The sequence below is a fragment of the Fistularia commersonii genome, chromosome 5 (genome assembly GCF_037954325.1).
Source record: "Fistularia commersonii isolate RoL2024-O1a breed Wild chromosome 5, RoL_Fcom_v1.0, whole genome shotgun sequence".
Lineage (NCBI taxonomy): Eukaryota > Metazoa > Chordata > Actinopteri > Syngnathiformes > Fistulariidae > Fistularia > Fistularia commersonii.
In genome coordinates, this window is record NC_141288.1 from 195,001 (window position 1) to 210,141 (window position 15,141).

Here is a 15,141-nt window from a genome sequence, read left to right on the forward strand (position 1 = left end):
GGAAGAGGAGGACGACGACTACGAGGAGGAGGAGGAGGAGACCACGTCCAGGTCAATGACCTTCTTTCAAACTAGGTTCACTTTTAAATGGACCTCAGTGGCTTCAGGACTGAAGTCTTAGATTCCAAAGGTTCTTCTGACGTCTCCACATAGAAGAACCCGGTGTCTCAGACCTTAGAACCCAGGACTGGAGGCCAGGCTTCCTCTCCTCTTCGGAGTCCTGCTTCTGCTGAGGTGGAACCTTCAGGCTCTGAAGTTCCCGCTTCATTCCAGACGTTCTGCTCGTGGGCCTGGATCCTCCGTGGCTCCTCCTCCCTCACGCTCTCTCTGCTTGCAGCTCCGGCTCGGAGATGGACCGGGAGGACGCAGGATGGAGACGCGGCGTGGATGAAGACGAGGGCGCGGACGACGAAGGTGAAGATGAAGACGAGCGGCGGGAAGCCAGCCGGGGTCGCTGTGGTTCCCTGACCTTTGACCCCAAGACAGAACACTTGATGGTGGGGTTGATATTGTTGACGTGCTGTTGAGCCAGAGTTGGTCAGAGTTGATGTCAATAGGTCTGTCAGAAGGTCCTTCTGACAGAGCAGGACGGAACAGCACAACATCACAACCCTGTTGGAGACGCACACAACAACAACAACAACAACAACAACAACACTGGATGAAACTATTGACATCAACAAGGCTCTACAACCCGTCAACAATATCAGTATGTGTTTGAGGGACCAGGCAGAAGGTCAGCTTGCAGAGCTCAGTATCCCTGATGGTCCTAATGTCCCCCAGAGGAGGAGCTCTCCCAGGACGAGGTCAGTGTCTCCAGGCTGGACTTTGACTCCGCCCCATCACTGTGCGAGACTCCGCCTCACGCCGCCACGCCCTCCACGGCGTCCTACGTCAGCGCCGCCGAGCGCCCCGCCCCCGGCCGGCCGCCGGGCCGCTTCGACGACATCACCCCGGAGTTGCCGGCCACGGAGGAGGCGGAGCCGAGAAGGCGGCGAGCGGCGAAGGCTCCGCCTCCCAGGAAGCGTGAAGCGGGCCGGGCCCGGGCCCTGTGGAGGGCCGTCTTCACCGGGACCAGGTGGGACGGGAGGAAGGGCGGGGCTTCGCCGGCAGCGGCCAATCGGAAGACGGCCTCAGGTGAGGGTCACGTGACGCCGCAGGTGAGGCGGCGGCGGCGGCGCTGACAACTGTCTGCGGTCCAGGTCCCAGGAGAGGAGGCCCCCTCGCAGAAGACCCGGACCTGGAGTCCTCCACCCCGCTGCCGAGAACCTCCCTGACCCGCAGAACCCAGGTAAGACTCCGCCTGAGGTCCACTTCCTGTCTGCGGGCGGAGGATGACCATCTCTGCTCTTGTAGCTGCGGCTGGACGCCGTGGAGGCGCTGGAGATCCAGGGACTCTCCCTGCAGGAGAAGGAGGCCATGAAGGTCTGTGCTGACTCACTTCCCGTGACTCTGGCGACTCGACACCGACTCGGACTCGCCCGACGGGGTTCTCCTGCCGGCTCTGGACCTCCGCGACTCGGACTCAGACCGCCGACTGACTCTGACCTGCGGCGACTTCACGTGTGACGGGTCTCGTTCTCCATGTTCTCAGCCCGCGTACGTTCCTCACGCCCTGGCCTTCAAACGCTCGTACGCCGTCAAGGTACGGCCTCTCCGTCGGAAGGTTCTAGAGGTCCGAGAGCCTCGGGACTCCAACCAGCCACCGTCTCTCCGCAGAAACGCAAGGCGAAGAACCGGGTCCTCCTCCGGGAGTCGGACAGTCTGTCCTCCTGCTCCACGGAGACGGTGGGCCTCCTGGTGGAACCCAAGGAGCCGTCCAGCCTGAGCGTGAAGGAGACCCTGTTCCTGGGGGAACCCGAGGACCGGGGAGCGGACCTGGACTCGGAGCTGACGCGGCGGGTCCAGAGAGCCGCTCGAAGACAAGCCAAGCGAGAAGAAGTCAAGAGGCTCCACAAGGCCCAGGTGAGAAACCCGAGGAACACCAGGTCCGGGCCGCTCCGGCAGAACCTGAACCGCTGACTCTTAACGCCGGTCCTGATGGTCCCGCTGAGGAGGTCTGTGGAGCAGGATTCTAGTAGATGTTCATGTGAGGAGCTCCCGGTGGTTCATCGGAGTAACTTCAGCTTCACATGGTGCTTCAGATGATCCAGATGAAGCTGCAGCAGGTGGAGGAGAAGCAGCGGGAGCTGGAGGAGAGGGGGGTGCAGGTGGAGAAGAGCCTGAGAGGGGAAGCAGGTGCGCACACACACACACACACACACACACACACACACACACACACACACACACACACACACACACACACACACACACAGACAGTGATCCCAGGTCTTCCTGTCCATCAGATTTCTGGGGGGAGTCCAACCACAGCTCTGATGGAGACCTTCACCTGGAAGGTCAGTCCTCCTCACCACATTGTTCCGCGATGTACCGGCGAGGTCAGAGTTCATTCGGGGGGGGTCCCGGTCCCGGTCACGAGCGGCGGGTCTCGGGGGTCTCGGGGGTCTCGGGGGTCCCCCCGGGCTCGGCCGAAGACCCCCTCCGGTGCCGGTCCGGTCGGCTGAGGAACCCGTCTGTCTCGGCAGGACTGGGGAAGCCGGAGAACCCGGCTCTGATGCGGCAGTGGTTCCAGTTGGTCCAGCAGAAGAACGCCCTGGTCAGATATGAGTCGGAGCTCATGATCTTGTGAGTATCTGACCTTTGACCTCCAGAGTATGGTGCCTCCTTCAGACCCTGGAGAACCAGCATGTCTGTGCTTTCAGAGCTCGAGAGCTGGAGCTGGAGGACCGACAGAGTCGCCTGCAGCAGGAGCTCAGAGAGAGGATGGCGGTGGACGGTACCGACCACACCTGCACCTCCACCCGTCCTCCAACCTGTCCCTCAACCTGTCCTCCAACCAGACCTTTCACACACCCCTTCCCTCCCCTTCATATTATCTCCTGTCTTCTGCTTGTCCGACCCCTGGACTCAGGCGGTCTTTATCTGACCCCGTTCTTGTGCGTCAGACCACCTGAAGGAGGAGGCGGAGCTGCTGAAGGAGCGACTGATTCTGGAGGAGATGCTGGAGGTGGTGGAGCAGAGGGACGCCCTGGTGTCCCTCCTGGAGGAGAAGCGGCTGCAGGAGCGGCAGGAGGACCTGGACCTGGAGGCTGCCTCGCTGTCCCGAGGACTGGGTCTGCACTGGAGCCCGCTGATGTAGCACAAACGTCACGTGTGAAGATGTCGATGGTTCCGTTCCTGGATCGGAGGACCGGGTCCTCCGGGGTACAGAACCCCCCGACCCCCCGTTTCCCGCCACCTCCATGTGACCTCGGAGCATCAGGGGTCCGAGGGGCTGACCTTCAGCCGGTGGTCACAGGTTCATGCCTTGTTACGGTTCTGGAGCAGAAGGTTCCAAGGTCAGGAGACCAAACGTCCAGAAGGCCGCTATCGGTTCCTTACACGCTAACTGGCTGCTATGCTAACCGACCCTCTGCCGCGACCTCCGACCTTCAGGACGTTCTGCTCCGACGTTCTGCCTTACTCCGTCCAGCTGCCAAATACCTGCTCTTTGTCCTCAATAAAACACCTTTTCACTTCCCGCCTCCTCTGCACATCTTCTGGGTTTTCAAAACAGGTCTTCTCACTGTGGTGTCTGACAAGATCCTCTTCCTCCAGGTCTTAGACTGGTCCCAGAGGCAGGGAGAGGGTTCTCTTTGGAACCCGGTTCTCCAGAGGGTAAGGGTTCTGTGTAGAACCTGGTTCTCCAGTGGCTGGGTGAGGGTTCTCTAGAACCTGGTTCTGAAGGTGAGACACTGGAACATTTTTTCACCAAAGCCTTTTTATTGAGCTGGAAGACCAATCCTTTTATTTTGAAAACGAAAACGCAAATAGAAGCAACTTGGGATTCATATTCTGGTCCCGGTCTGGAGGCTGGAGCTGGACCTGGTCCTGGTCCTGGTCCTGGTCTACTGGCTGGCGTCAACCTTCAGGTCTTTGGCCACCAGGCCGGCGGTGACCGGGTGCATCTCGGGGCGGTGGTCCAGGAAGACCTTCAGCGCTTCCTGTTTGTACTTTTCAAAGTTGTAGACTTCCCTGCGGAGTCGGAGGTCAGAGGTCAGAGGTCAGAGGTCAGGTCCTCCCGGAGCTCCTGAGACGACGGCGCTGCAGGAGAACCCCGAGGAGGGGGCCTCACCTGAACAGGGGCCTGGTGAACTTCATCCGTCCCTGCTCCGTGGCCATCTTCAGCGCCTCGGGGACGGCCTCCTCCCAGCGCGAGCGGACGCACAGACGCAGCCACCTGCGGGGAAACCACCAATCAGAGGCCGAGGGGGCGGGGCTTCAGGCGCGGCCCGGAGGCGACCTCTGACCTGAAGCGGATCTCGGCATTGAGGATGGAGTCAAACCCGTAGACCTCCTGCATCTTCTTCACGTGGCTGAGGGGGAGGGGGTCCTGAGGGCAGAGGTCAAAGGTCAGACGGAGGAACCACCAACTCGGGACCCGAAGGTCCGGTCCGGTGTCTCACCTCCTGCAGGAGGAGCGACAGGAACTCGATGATGTGGTGGGACGACAGCTCCTTCAAGTCCCCCTGGGTGAAAGAGTCCAGGTCCTGGACCTGAGCCTGGGGGGACACGGGGCAGACGCTGAGCGGAAACCTGGGTCTGACGGGGACCCCGTCAGGTGGAGGTCTTACCTGGACCCATCTCTGGCAGAGAGCGATGCAGATGTCCGCCACCGTGGTGTCATACCTGGAACAGAAGATGTCAGCCTCAGATGGAACCAGAACCAGATCTGGGACCACTGGGGTCACTCACTGTGGGGTGAAGGGGGGCATCCCGGGGGTGGAGGTCCAGCCCTTCCAGTCCACCGTCTGCAGGATGTCCCTCTGACACACACACACACACACACACACACACGTCTTCAACATTCAGATGAAATGAGAGCAAAAGACCAGAAGAAGAACCAGGAGTACCTTGTCCTTGAAGTAGGAGAACAGGTAGTCCTTCCAGTCCTCCGTGGTGACACTCTGGTAGGAGAAGCGCTGGATGTAGGACTTGACAAAGCCCATGAAGACCTCTGAGAGACAGACACACACACACACACACACACACACGGGACATTCAATAATAGCGACAGTGAGAAGGTAATGGTGAGGATGAAGATGAGGCGTCACCTGGTCCTCCCAGCAGCTTCTCCAGGTAGTAGAGCAGAGCGAAGCCCTTCTCGTAGGGGACGGAGGAGAAGGCGTCATCGGGGTCCACCTCCTTCAGGCTGGGGACCAGGTTGGTCAGAGGGTTGGAGGCTCCAAAGGTCTTCACCTGCCCATGACATCAGAGCGGGAGTTGAGCGACCAGCCTGGGCAGAGAAGATGCTCGGCTTCTGCTTCGGGTTCTGACCGACTCCTGAAGGTCCTTCCAGCCTCCGGAAGCTTTGAACTGCCGGAACTGCTCGTTCTCCATGCAGCGTCCGATCATGCGCTCCAGGTAGACCGTGTGACCTTCGTTCAGCCTGCAGACGCATCAGGTCATCATCTCGCAACATCTCCGGGTGACGCCGACCCCTGTGTGTGTATGTGTGTGTGTGTGTGTGTGTGTGTGCGCGTTACCAGAAGTGCTCCCAGGTCTTGTTGGTCACCAGATTCCCCGTCCAGCTGTGGGCGATCTCATGGGCGATGACCTGAAGGAGCAACCAGATCATCAGCTCCAAAGGTCAACATCCAGCATGGAGGACCAGGAGCTAACGAGACCTTTACTCACATTGGACAGAGACCTGTCTCCAGCCTGCGGACACACACACACACAGACAGTCAGCAAGTAGGGAGTGTGTGTGTGTGTGTGTGTGTGTGTGTGTGTGTGTGTGTGTGTGTGTGTGTGTACCAGCAGGGTGGGCGTGGCAAAGGTCAGGCAGGGGTTCTCCATGCCTCCGTAGGGGAACGATGGCGGCAGCACCAGGATGTCGTACTGACCCCAGACGTACGGGCCGGCCAGCTGCTCGGCCGTCTTCAGCATGGTCTCCGTCTGACACACACACACACGCACGCACGCACACACACACACACACACACACACACACACACACACACACACACACACACACACAGAACTTCAGTTTCAACTCTTTCACAAGGATCTTTCCACAGACAGGTGGAGGAGGAAGCTGCTGCAACGTCCTGGGGTGAAGACACCAGACACGACCGTATCCTAGCAACGGGAGGGTCGGACCCGGAAGCCCCGGAGATGAGGTCCCGGTTCTGGACTCACCTCGGAGAACTCGAACGCGGCCCGCTCCACCAGCTCCTTCTCCGACCAGACTCTGGACCGGGGGCCGATTTCCCTGTCGACCAATCAGACGGCAGAACACGCTGTCACCTGGTTCCTCGCTTCCCGTCTGAGGAGCGATTCTGCCGAAGGTCACCAGAAACATCTACCTGCTCTCCAGAGCTCCCACCACAATAGCGATCAGGTAGGACGGCATGCACACCTGGAGGGGGGGAGGGGGGGGGGGGGGCGGAGGTCAGCAGAGGTCAGCAGAAGTCAGCGGAGGTCCAAGTGGAGGAGGAGGAGGAAGAGGAGGACCCGCTCACCTTCTGCTGGAAGCGGTAGATGATCCGAGAGGCGTCCTGAGGGTCCACCAGCTGGCCGTCCCTCACCGCGCTCATGACGGCCACCAGCTCCTTGGGGACAGACACCTGGAGGACACGACGTCCACCTGAGCTACACCTGGTCCTCTGCTGGAGATGGGCTCTGTGTGTGTGTGTGTGTGTGTGTGTGTGTCTCACCAGGGCGTAGTAGGTGTGCTTCACGGAGGGTGTGTCCTGGCAGGGGATCATGCTCCTGCAATGATGGGCCTGAAAGACAAGACTCAGGGCATCACACAGCCACCGCCTGGTGACCAGGACCTGGTCCTGGTCCTGGACCTGGACCTGGACCCACCTGACACTGGCTGAAGAGGTAGGGGTGCTCCTTGCCGGCCGTCTGCTGGGCCGTGAGCCACTGCAGGGCCGTCGCCGTGGGAGACGTCTCGTAGGTCACCTCCACGATGGCGTGCTGCCCTCTGATTGGATGGAGCAAACAGTGAGCCGTTTTGACTCGGGGTGGGGGTGGGGGTGCAGAATGGGTGGGGGGTCACCTCTGGAGGTCAAAGGGCAGGGAGATCTCCAGCGGGGTGCCCTTGAAGCTGTGCTTGGGGCCCATGGTGAACGGGGCCTCCAGGCCGTTGGCCTTCACCGTCGAGATCTTCAGGTCTCGGGTGTCCAGCGTCTGTGGGACGTTCAGAGGAGCAAAGGGCCGGTCAGGAGCCGCCAGGGACACCAGGAACCTGAAGAACGCCACGGCGTCTTCAAGGTCCCGAGGAAATACAGTGACGGGAGCGGGCCGCGGGTCAGACGGACCCGAGGACCGAGGACTTTGGAGCTTCGGCACTTTGATTTGAACGTGGCCGATAAGACCTGCCGGTCCAGTCGGAGGAGGCAAAGTCCACCGCCGCCTAATGACCTACTTCCTGAAACCTCAGGAGACCCGGAGCTGTCGGAGCTCCCGGAACCGACCGCCCATCGACCCAGGAGACAGGCGGTCCGGTCCGAGTCCCGAGCAGACCGGGGAAGGGATGCGGACCAAACGGGTCCAGAATGACGGACCTCGTGGAGCAAAGTTCACCATCCTGCGCCCTGTTGGCTCTGCAGCGAAACAGAAAGAGAAACTTCGATCCCGCCCGTCGCACCACCCGCACCCGCACCCGCACCCGCACCCGCAGCGGCGGCGGCGGCGGCGGGCGTCCCCGTCCCTGAACGCCTCACTCCCCGCGGCCCCTGAACGCCTCACTCCCCGCGGCCCCGGTGCCGCGATCGCCTCCTCGGTCGCGGTCCGCCGGGCTCCGCTAGCCGCGCGGCTAGGTTCGGAGCGGGTTCCGCCGGTGTTACCGTACCAGGGAGGAGAGCCGCTCCCGCAGCGCCTCCACGGTGAGGCGCACATGGCCGCGCAGGACGCGCCGCTGGAAGTCCACGCTGAGCTCCAGGTGGAGGTGCCTGGTGGCGCAGTCGGAGGGGGACGAGAAGGAGCAGGGGTCCGCCATGCTGCGGGACCGGACGCTGAGCCGCTCTGACGCCGCGGCCGCCGGACGGGGAGCTGAAGGACTGCAAGCGCGGCGCCGGGAGGGGCGACCGGACACTTCCGGTGCCGGTAGGGACCTTCACAATAAAAGGACGAGCTCAACCAGCCGAGCTTCCGTTTGGTACGCGCGCACACACGCACACATACACGCACATACACACACGCACACACATACACACGCACACACGCACACACACTCACACACTCGCACACTGCAGCGTGCAGCGTCATTGTTATCTTCATCTCCCTGTCATTATAAATTATATCTTATTAATATTTTATTGTAAAAATTCGCCGACTCTGCGTTCAACTCCAAAACAACAAACCGAGTCGTTCCCGTTATTCTTTTCCTTCCGCCTTCTCGCCCCCGGTAACACACTTCCGCTTTCTGCCAGCCTTCAGAATAAGAGCCGAGGCCTCCGCGGCGCCGCCAACCGACAGGACGACGTGACACCGGCGAGTCTCAGTCTGACATCGCCGGTGTCCTCCGGTCCTCCGTCCAAACAGATACACTTGCAACAAACAATAACTTATGAACACCGGTTTTTATTCTGTAACAGAAAAGAGCTCAAGTGAAATTGAAATGAAAGTGAAAAAAATACATCCTTATTTAAACTAAACAAGTTGTGACGGGCCGAACCATTTGATACTGAAAAATAACATGAAATCAATAATAATAATAATAATAACAATAATAGTAATAATAATGATAAATTGACACTTACTCCCAGTTAAAAAATAGGGTAAGGGTTAGATCAGGACGCTCCTCTGCTATTTGAGAAGCGTTAGATGGACGTGCTCAACTTCAGCGAGCAGAACCCAGGTGGTTACATGACCAGCAGGAGAACCGACAGAAGATGGGTTGTTATTGTGTTGACCATCCAGAGGTATTATTTTAGGAGTTAGAATCGTCGTTGTAGTAGTGATAGTATTAGTAGTAGTAGTAGTAGTAGTGGTACAGGTTGAGGAACATCTAGAGAGGTGGAGGTATGCTCTGGAAAGGAGAGGAATGAAAGTTAGTCGCAGCAAGACAGAATATATGTGTGTGAATGAGAGGAACTCGGGTGGAGCGGTGAGGCTACAGGGAGTGGAGATCAAGAAGATGGAGGATTTCAGGTGTTTGGGGTCAACAGTCCAGAGCGTAGGAGAGTGTGGAGAAGAGGTGAAGAGACGGTCCAAGCAGGTTGGAATGGGTGGAGAAAAGTGTCAGGGGTACCAAGAGATAGAAGAACATCAGCCAGAAGGAAAGGAAAGGTGGAGGAGACACTGGTGAGACCAGCGATGATGTTTGGACTGGAAACACTTACAATGACCAAAAGACAGCAGACAGAGCTGGAGGTCTCAGAGATGAAGATGTGGAGGTTCTCTTTGGGAGTGACCAGGATGGAGAGGATCAGGAATGAGTCTATCAGAGGAACGGCGCATGTTCGATGTTTTGGAGAGAAGGTCAGAGAAGCCAGACGGAGATGGTTGGGTCATGGACAGAGGAGGGATAGAGAATATATTGGTAGACGGATGCTGGAATTGGAGGTCTAGAGGAAGAACAAAGAGAAGATGGATGGACATGGTGAGAGAGGAGATGAAGGTAGATGGTGTGAGAAGGAGGATCCAGAGAACAGGGTGAGATGGAGAAGGTGGATTCACTGTGGAGACCCCGGAGGGAGAAGACCACGGGAGAAGATGTAGTAGCAGTAATGATAGTAGTGGTAGTAATGATAGCAGTAGTTATGATAGTAGTAGTGATGGTAGTAGTGGTAATGATAGATAGTAGTAGTAATGGTAGTGGTAATGATAGTAGTCATGGAAAGCAGCCTCAGGTGTTGATTGGCTGGTTCACCCTGTCTGTGTGACGTCACTCCCGCAGAACCAGACCCTTACTGGTCCCACCAGAACCTGCAGGTTCTCCATCCTCCAACCCTGCCGGCTGTGTGTGTGTGTGTGTGTGTGTGTGTGTGTGTGTGTGTGTGTGTGTGTGTGTGTGTGTGTGTGTGTGTGTGTTCCACTGAGAGGAGCCGCCATCTTACTGTTGTTGTTGTCCCGCCGCTCGCCGCCAGGTGCCGGCCGGCATCTCCGCGGCGGACGGACTACCGGACGGAGCACCGGACGGAGCAGCGGACGGAGCAGCGGACGGCGGAAGGCGCGGCCCCGCCAGCCCGCCGACATGAACCCGCCGCCCGGTTCTCCGCGGCCGTGGACGCGCTTCGCCTCCTGGTTCGAGTGCGCGTGCGTCGTCACGTTCGACCTGGAGCTCGGACAGGCCATCGAGGTGAGCGGCTAGCATCGTAGCTTAGCGTCTTAGCATCCGCACCGAACCGGGAACCGGCCCGCCGGGGGTCGGTACCGGGCCGGCCGTCCGCGTGCAACCGGGCCCGCACCGCACGCGCGCGGCAGGTGCACCGAACCGGTTACATGAACCGCCTCCGGTGGGGGGGAGGGGGGCTCTTAAAATGGGCTGTTTTCCTAATGGAGTCCGGTATGGGTAAACTGCTGGAAGGACGCTGAAGGCGTGACTGAGAGGATATGGAGGCAGCTCTTAAAATGTTTTTTTTCCTAATGGAGTTTGGTGTGAATGAACTGCCGGAAGGGCGCTGAAGGCGTGGCAGAGAGGATGAAGTGGGAGCTCTTAAAATGGGCTGTTTTCCTAAAGGAGTCCGGTATGGGTAAACTGCAGGAAGAGCGCTAAAGGCGTGACTGAGAGGATATGGAGGCAGCTCTTAAAATGGGTTTTTTCCTAATGGAGTTTGGTGTGAATGAACTGCCGGAAGGGCGCTGAAGGCGTGGCAGAGAGGATGAAGTGGGAGCTCTTAAAATGGGGTGTTTTCCTAAAGGAGTCTGGTGTGTTGCAGCTGCTCGTGCCTCCGGACGCCCGTCTCTCCGAGAAGGAGGTAACCCCTGTGCCCGGCACGTCTCCCTGCCCATGTAGTGATTAATGACGCCGTCTCTTCAATGTGCCGTCAGAAAACCTGCATCTGCTACCTGTCCTTCCCGGACTCCTACTCAGGTAAGTGCTGTCGGCGCCGCCGGCCGTCCTGCGGCGCGGAGGTCGGAGGTCACGTGTCTTCTCCTAGGATGCCTGGGAGACACGCAGTTCAGCTTCCGGATGCGTCAGTCGGTCGGCCGCTCGCGCCGGCGTCTCCGCGACGCCTACGACCGTGACGCCCCCGTGGGGCTGCAGGTGGGTGCGGGCCGGGCGATGGGCCGATCCCCCCCTCGCAGTGGATCACTCCTCCTTCTGATCTCCTCCAGAGAGAAGCGTCGCACTTCTTCGGCTACGTCTTCTTCAGGCAGGTGAAGGACGTCTCTGTGAAGAGGGGATACTTCCAGAAGGTGCCCGTCCACACTGGTGGCGGCGGCGGCCGACGTCGCCCACTCACCCTTTAGCACACGCATACGCAGTCACGCACGTGTGACTGTCACACCCGTTCCTTCGCGCCCCCGTCCCGTTTCCCACTTTGCGTCCTCGTGTGTCGACCCGCCCGGTGGTCACCGGCTCACGCCCGCTCCTGTGGCTCCGCCCCCAGTCTCTGGTCCTGGTGTCGCGGCTGCCGTTCACACACCTGTTCCAGTCCGTGCTGCAGATCGTCGCGCCCGAGTTCTTCGAGAAGCCGGAGCCGTGCCTGGAGGCGGGTGAGGTCGCACGCCGCCGTCGCCGTCCGCCCATCGGATCGCTCCTTTGAGTGACTCTCGATTCTTATCCGATCCCGCAGTGTGCGACCAGATTGACCAATGGCCTTCACCCGACCCCGGGCTGACCCTCCACCTGCCCCTGATGGGCTCGGTCTTACAGGTGAGGAGGGAAGCCTGGTCGCTCAGGTGAGTCGGTTCTGACTTGTGACGCCATCCTTTGCCGCCACGTTTCACCGCTGTCTTTGGTCGAAGGTTCGAATCCCGTCCAAAGCCGACAAGCCCGGAGGGAGTCCGGTCCGAGCCGCGTCCGATGAGGTGCCGGCCCGCCCCCGGCGCCGTGAACTCTTTGTTGTGCGTGGATGTTTGCTGTGAGCAGTCGGTAAAGGTGTGTGTGTCCTCAGAGTCTACTTCCTGTCCCGACGCCGCTGCCGTCGCTCCACGAGATCGACCTCTTCAGGTCAGCGTCCAGGATGAGATCTTCGCGCCGCCAGCGGCCCGCCGGTGTCTGACCTGACCTTTGACCCTGGCAGGTGCTTCCAGTCGGTCCTGATCCACCTGCAAACGCTGTGGGAGCTGGTGCTGCTCGGGGAGCCGCTGGTCGTCATGGCGCCGTCCCCCACCGTCTCCTCGGAGACCGTGCTGGCTCTGGTCAGGTAAGCGTGCCATCGGCTTGGGGGGGCTGTTGTTCGGTTGCCACGGTTACATGGCGTGCGCGCGTGTGTGTGTGTGTGTGTCTGTGTGTGTGTGTGTCAGCTCCATCAGCCCGCTGAGGTTCTGCTGTGACTTCCGTCCGTACTTCACCATCCACGACAGCGAGTTCAGGGAGTTCACCACCAGGACGCAGGCGCCGTGAGTCAGCGGATCTGCAGCAGCTTCCTTCAGGCTCCCAGGTGTCCTCAGCCCGATGCTCCTCTGTCTCCAGGCCCAGCGTCATCCTGGGCGTCACCAACCCCTTCTTCATCAAGACCTTCCAGTCCTGGCCCCACGTGGTGCGGATCGGAGAGCTGCGCCTGGCAGGTACTCCCGCGGGGCGTGATGTCACTTCCTGTCTGTGAGCGCGAGAAGATGGTGTGACGTGCGTTTCCCGCCAGGTGACCTGCCCAAACAGCTGAAGGTGAAGAAACCGTCCAAACTGAAGACGTTGGACACCAAAGCGGGTGAGTGTCGACAGAGCGTCAGTTAGTGCTCTCACAATGTTCTTCCTCTGCCGAAAGACACCACAACGTTGTGACAACATCCGAGAACATTGTGACATGTCCAGAACGTTGAGGAACGTTCTCGCGAACCCTGGGCCTTCTCAGGCTGAGCTGGAACGTTGGAGGAACATTGGCAAACAGAGAGATCGAAACCACCCGGAAGCTAGAATTTTGAATTTGATGTTGATGGAACAGTTAGAGAACGTTGTGAGGTTCCCAGTATTGCAGAACAGCCTCAGGAGACCTTTCCTCACACGGGGAACACACTCCTTAGATGTCACCTCAGTGTTTTAGTGACTGATGTCTGTCCAGAAGATCAGTTGAAAGCATGTGGAACATCTAGAGAACATTATGTCTCTGAGATGCTCTGATCTCTCCAGGAATCTACTCATCCCACAAGACCTTCCTTCACAAGGACAAGGTTCTCATCAAGAGACTGCTAAAGGTTAGCGTGTGTGTGTGTGTGTGTGTGTGTGTGTGTGTGTGTGTGTGTGTGTGTGTGTGTGTGTGTGTGTGTGTGTGTGTGTGTGTGTGTGTGCGTGCGTGCGTGCGTGCCTATCTGTCTGTGAGAGATAGGGAGAGAGACAAGTCCATGGCTTTGAGATGAGTGTGTGTAATGAGTGTTTAAAAGTGTGTGTTAGAGAGAGATTTTGTGTGTGTAAAGATGTGAGAGATGAGTGTAAAAAGGTGTGTGTGTGTGTGTGTGTGTGTGTGTGTGTGTGTGTGTGTGTGTGTGTGTGTGTGTGTGTGTGTGTGCAGGGAATCCAGAGGAAGCGTCCCTCAGAGGTGCAGAGCGCCATCTTGAGGAGACACCTGCTGGAGCTGACGCAGAGCTTCATTATCCCGCTGGTGAGGAGACGTCCAATCAGAGAGCAGCCTCGCTGTGTCGTCATAGTAACAGACAGGAAGCGTTTTTGAGCATGTCTTCTGAGCTCAGTGTTGCCCCGCGTCTCGTCTGCCAGGAGCGCTACATGGCGAGCCTGATGCCGCTGCAGCGGTCCATCACGCCGTGGAAGGTAAACAGGAAGTGGGTCGGCAGTGATGTCACAGTGATGTCATGATGTCCACACACCAGGTGTGTGTGTGTGTGTGTGTGTGTGTGTGTGTGTGTGTGTGTGTGTGTGTGTGTGTGTGTGTGTGTGTGTGTGTGTGTGTGTGTGTGTGTTTGGCCCAGACACCGCCTCAGATCCGCCCCTTCAGCCAGGACGAGTTCATGGCGACGCTGGAGCACGCCGGCCCTCAGCTGACCTCCATGCTACGAGGTGATTGGACGGGGCTGTACAGGTGAGGCTCCGCCCACTGCGGCTCACGGGAGGCGCGGCGGTGAAGTGCAGCTGTGTGATGTCATCTCCTCTCTCACAGGAAGTTCTTCAAGTCCCCAAACTTCGATGGCTGGTACCGCCATCGACACCGTGAGATGACTCACAAACTGGAGAGTCTCCACCTGCAGGTCATCAGTGAGGCTGTGAGTCCACACACACACACACACACACACACACACACACACACACCACGCACAGACAGTAATGTGTGTGTACGTGCACACTGCAGGACCTGCACACATGGTTGTGTGATAAGTCGGAGGTGGAGATGGTGGACCTGGTTCTGAAGCTGCGTGAGAAGCTGGTGAGACCTTCATGTTTGTCTTCAGACAGAAATGAACCCCAGATTCTGCTGGACAGGAAGTGAGTCCCTGTCTCTTACAGAACAAGGCTCGCCGCCAGCAGCTGCAGCTGACAGACGCAGTTTGGGAAAAACTGGAGGATTTTATTCAGTCGGTCCTTGAGATGCTTCCTGGAGACCTGAGGAGTGTCTTGAACACACTCTGAACACACACACACACACACACACACACACACACACACACACACACACACACACACACACACACACTATCAGAACTATAGAACCCCCCCATTGAAATATTTATTCCACCAACACTCGCTGCCTTCACAGTCCTGGACACGTCCAGGCTCCTGGAGGTTCCTCCCTCAGTGAATAAGAGCTCTTGAAATAAAGGTGAGGTGTTTGCAAAGCTGAAGGTTTAGTTGAAATATTTACAGAATATCGTGACAAACACGAAGAGAAAGGCGCCTCTTCACTTCCTGTCCGTGTGTCGGAGCGAGGCGTCCCGTGTGCGATGGTCAGCGAACACGCCACCGCCGGAGACGGGAGCTCCGGTGGAGGCGCTGCTCGCCACACCTTCTCAGAGCCACAGATTTTGGAG

General features: G+C 58.4%; 3 protein-coding genes across 3 annotated transcripts in view; 2 read left to right on the forward strand and 1 right to left on the reverse strand.

The window, feature by feature from the left end:
• The window catches only part of LOC147233713 (protein-methionine sulfoxide oxidase mical3b-like), a 13,465-nt gene extending 9,882 nt beyond the window's left edge, over window positions 1-3,583 (forward strand). The window contains exons 21-32 of the mRNA XM_086147371.1: window positions 1-51; window positions 338-414; window positions 784-1,137; window positions 1,203-1,291; window positions 1,357-1,425; window positions 1,595-1,645; window positions 1,720-1,965; window positions 2,145-2,238; window positions 2,349-2,399; window positions 2,589-2,688; window positions 2,766-2,839; window positions 3,009-3,583. The exon at window positions 1-51 is cut by the window's left edge and continues 250 nt beyond it. Coding sequence (XP_086003497.1) covers window positions 1-51; window positions 338-414; window positions 784-1,137; window positions 1,203-1,291; window positions 1,357-1,425; window positions 1,595-1,645; window positions 1,720-1,965; window positions 2,145-2,238; window positions 2,349-2,399; window positions 2,589-2,688; window positions 2,766-2,839; window positions 3,009-3,202 — 1,450 coding nt within the window. The 3' untranslated portion in view covers window positions 3,203-3,583. The remainder of the gene's footprint in view (window positions 52-337; window positions 415-783; window positions 1,138-1,202; window positions 1,292-1,356; window positions 1,426-1,594; window positions 1,646-1,719; window positions 1,966-2,144; window positions 2,239-2,348; window positions 2,400-2,588; window positions 2,689-2,765; window positions 2,840-3,008) is intronic.
• Window positions 3,584-3,805: 222 nt separating this feature from the next.
• On the reverse strand, window positions 3,806-8,140 carry lta4h (leukotriene A4 hydrolase). Its single transcript, XM_086146227.1, has 19 exons — window positions 7,907-8,140; window positions 7,112-7,242; window positions 6,916-7,036; window positions 6,762-6,830; window positions 6,567-6,671; window positions 6,411-6,463; window positions 6,244-6,316; window positions 5,860-6,000; window positions 5,740-5,763; window positions 5,589-5,659; window positions 5,380-5,491; window positions 5,157-5,301; window positions 4,956-5,059; window positions 4,798-4,868; window positions 4,677-4,731; window positions 4,509-4,604; window positions 4,353-4,435; window positions 4,178-4,282; window positions 3,806-4,077 (listed from the first exon to the last, which is right to left on the reverse strand). Exons 1-19 carry the CDS (start codon window positions 8,051-8,053, stop codon window positions 3,951-3,953), a joined length of 1,833 nt encoding a protein of 610 aa, XP_086002353.1. The 5' UTR covers window positions 8,054-8,140; the 3' UTR covers window positions 3,806-3,950.
• A 1,915-nt stretch (window positions 8,141-10,055) lies between these two features.
• Window positions 10,056-14,955, forward strand: dennd6b (DENN/MADD domain containing 6B). The gene is made up of 20 exons (XM_086146228.1): window positions 10,056-10,357; window positions 10,938-10,976; window positions 11,050-11,092; window positions 11,160-11,266; window positions 11,338-11,418; window positions 11,613-11,718; window positions 11,799-11,878; window positions 11,971-12,033; window positions 12,120-12,175; window positions 12,249-12,371; window positions 12,472-12,567; window positions 12,641-12,735; window positions 12,810-12,875; window positions 13,295-13,359; window positions 13,674-13,763; window positions 13,877-13,930; window positions 14,089-14,198; window positions 14,277-14,379; window positions 14,466-14,540; window positions 14,621-14,955. The coding sequence occupies exons 1-20, from the start codon at window positions 10,253-10,255 to the stop codon at window positions 14,741-14,743; spliced, it is 1,680 nt and encodes a 559-aa protein (XP_086002354.1). The 5' UTR covers window positions 10,056-10,252; the 3' UTR covers window positions 14,744-14,955.
• The last annotated feature ends 186 nt before the right edge of the window (window positions 14,956-15,141 follow it).

What these genes read in the sequence shown, in the direction of transcription:
- lta4h (XM_086146227.1), bottom strand. Translation starts at nt 8,053, where the DNA reads ATGGCGGACCCCTGCTCCTTCTCGTCCCCCTCCGACTGCGCCACCAGG. An exon ending in CTGCCCTTTGACCTCCAGAG is followed by an intron (nt 7,037 to 7,111) that starts GTGACCCCCCAC and finishes CCATCCAATCAG; the next exon opens with AGGGCAGCACGCCATCGTGG. An exon ending in ATGCCCCCCTTCACCCCACA is followed by an intron (nt 4,732 to 4,797) that starts GTGAGTGACCCC and finishes CTTCTGTTCCAG; the next exon opens with GTATGACACCACGGTGGCGG.
- dennd6b (XM_086146228.1), top strand. Translation starts at nt 10,253, where the DNA reads ATGAACCCGCCGCCCGGTTCTCCGCGGCCGTGGACGCGCTTCGCCTCC. An exon ending in CACGAGATCGACCTCTTCAG is followed by an intron (nt 12,176 to 12,248) that starts GTCAGCGTCCAG and finishes TGACCCTGGCAG; the next exon opens with GTGCTTCCAGTCGGTCCTGA. An exon ending in GATTGGACGGGGCTGTACAG is followed by an intron (nt 14,199 to 14,276) that starts GTGAGGCTCCGC and finishes CCTCTCTCACAG; the next exon opens with GAAGTTCTTCAAGTCCCCAA.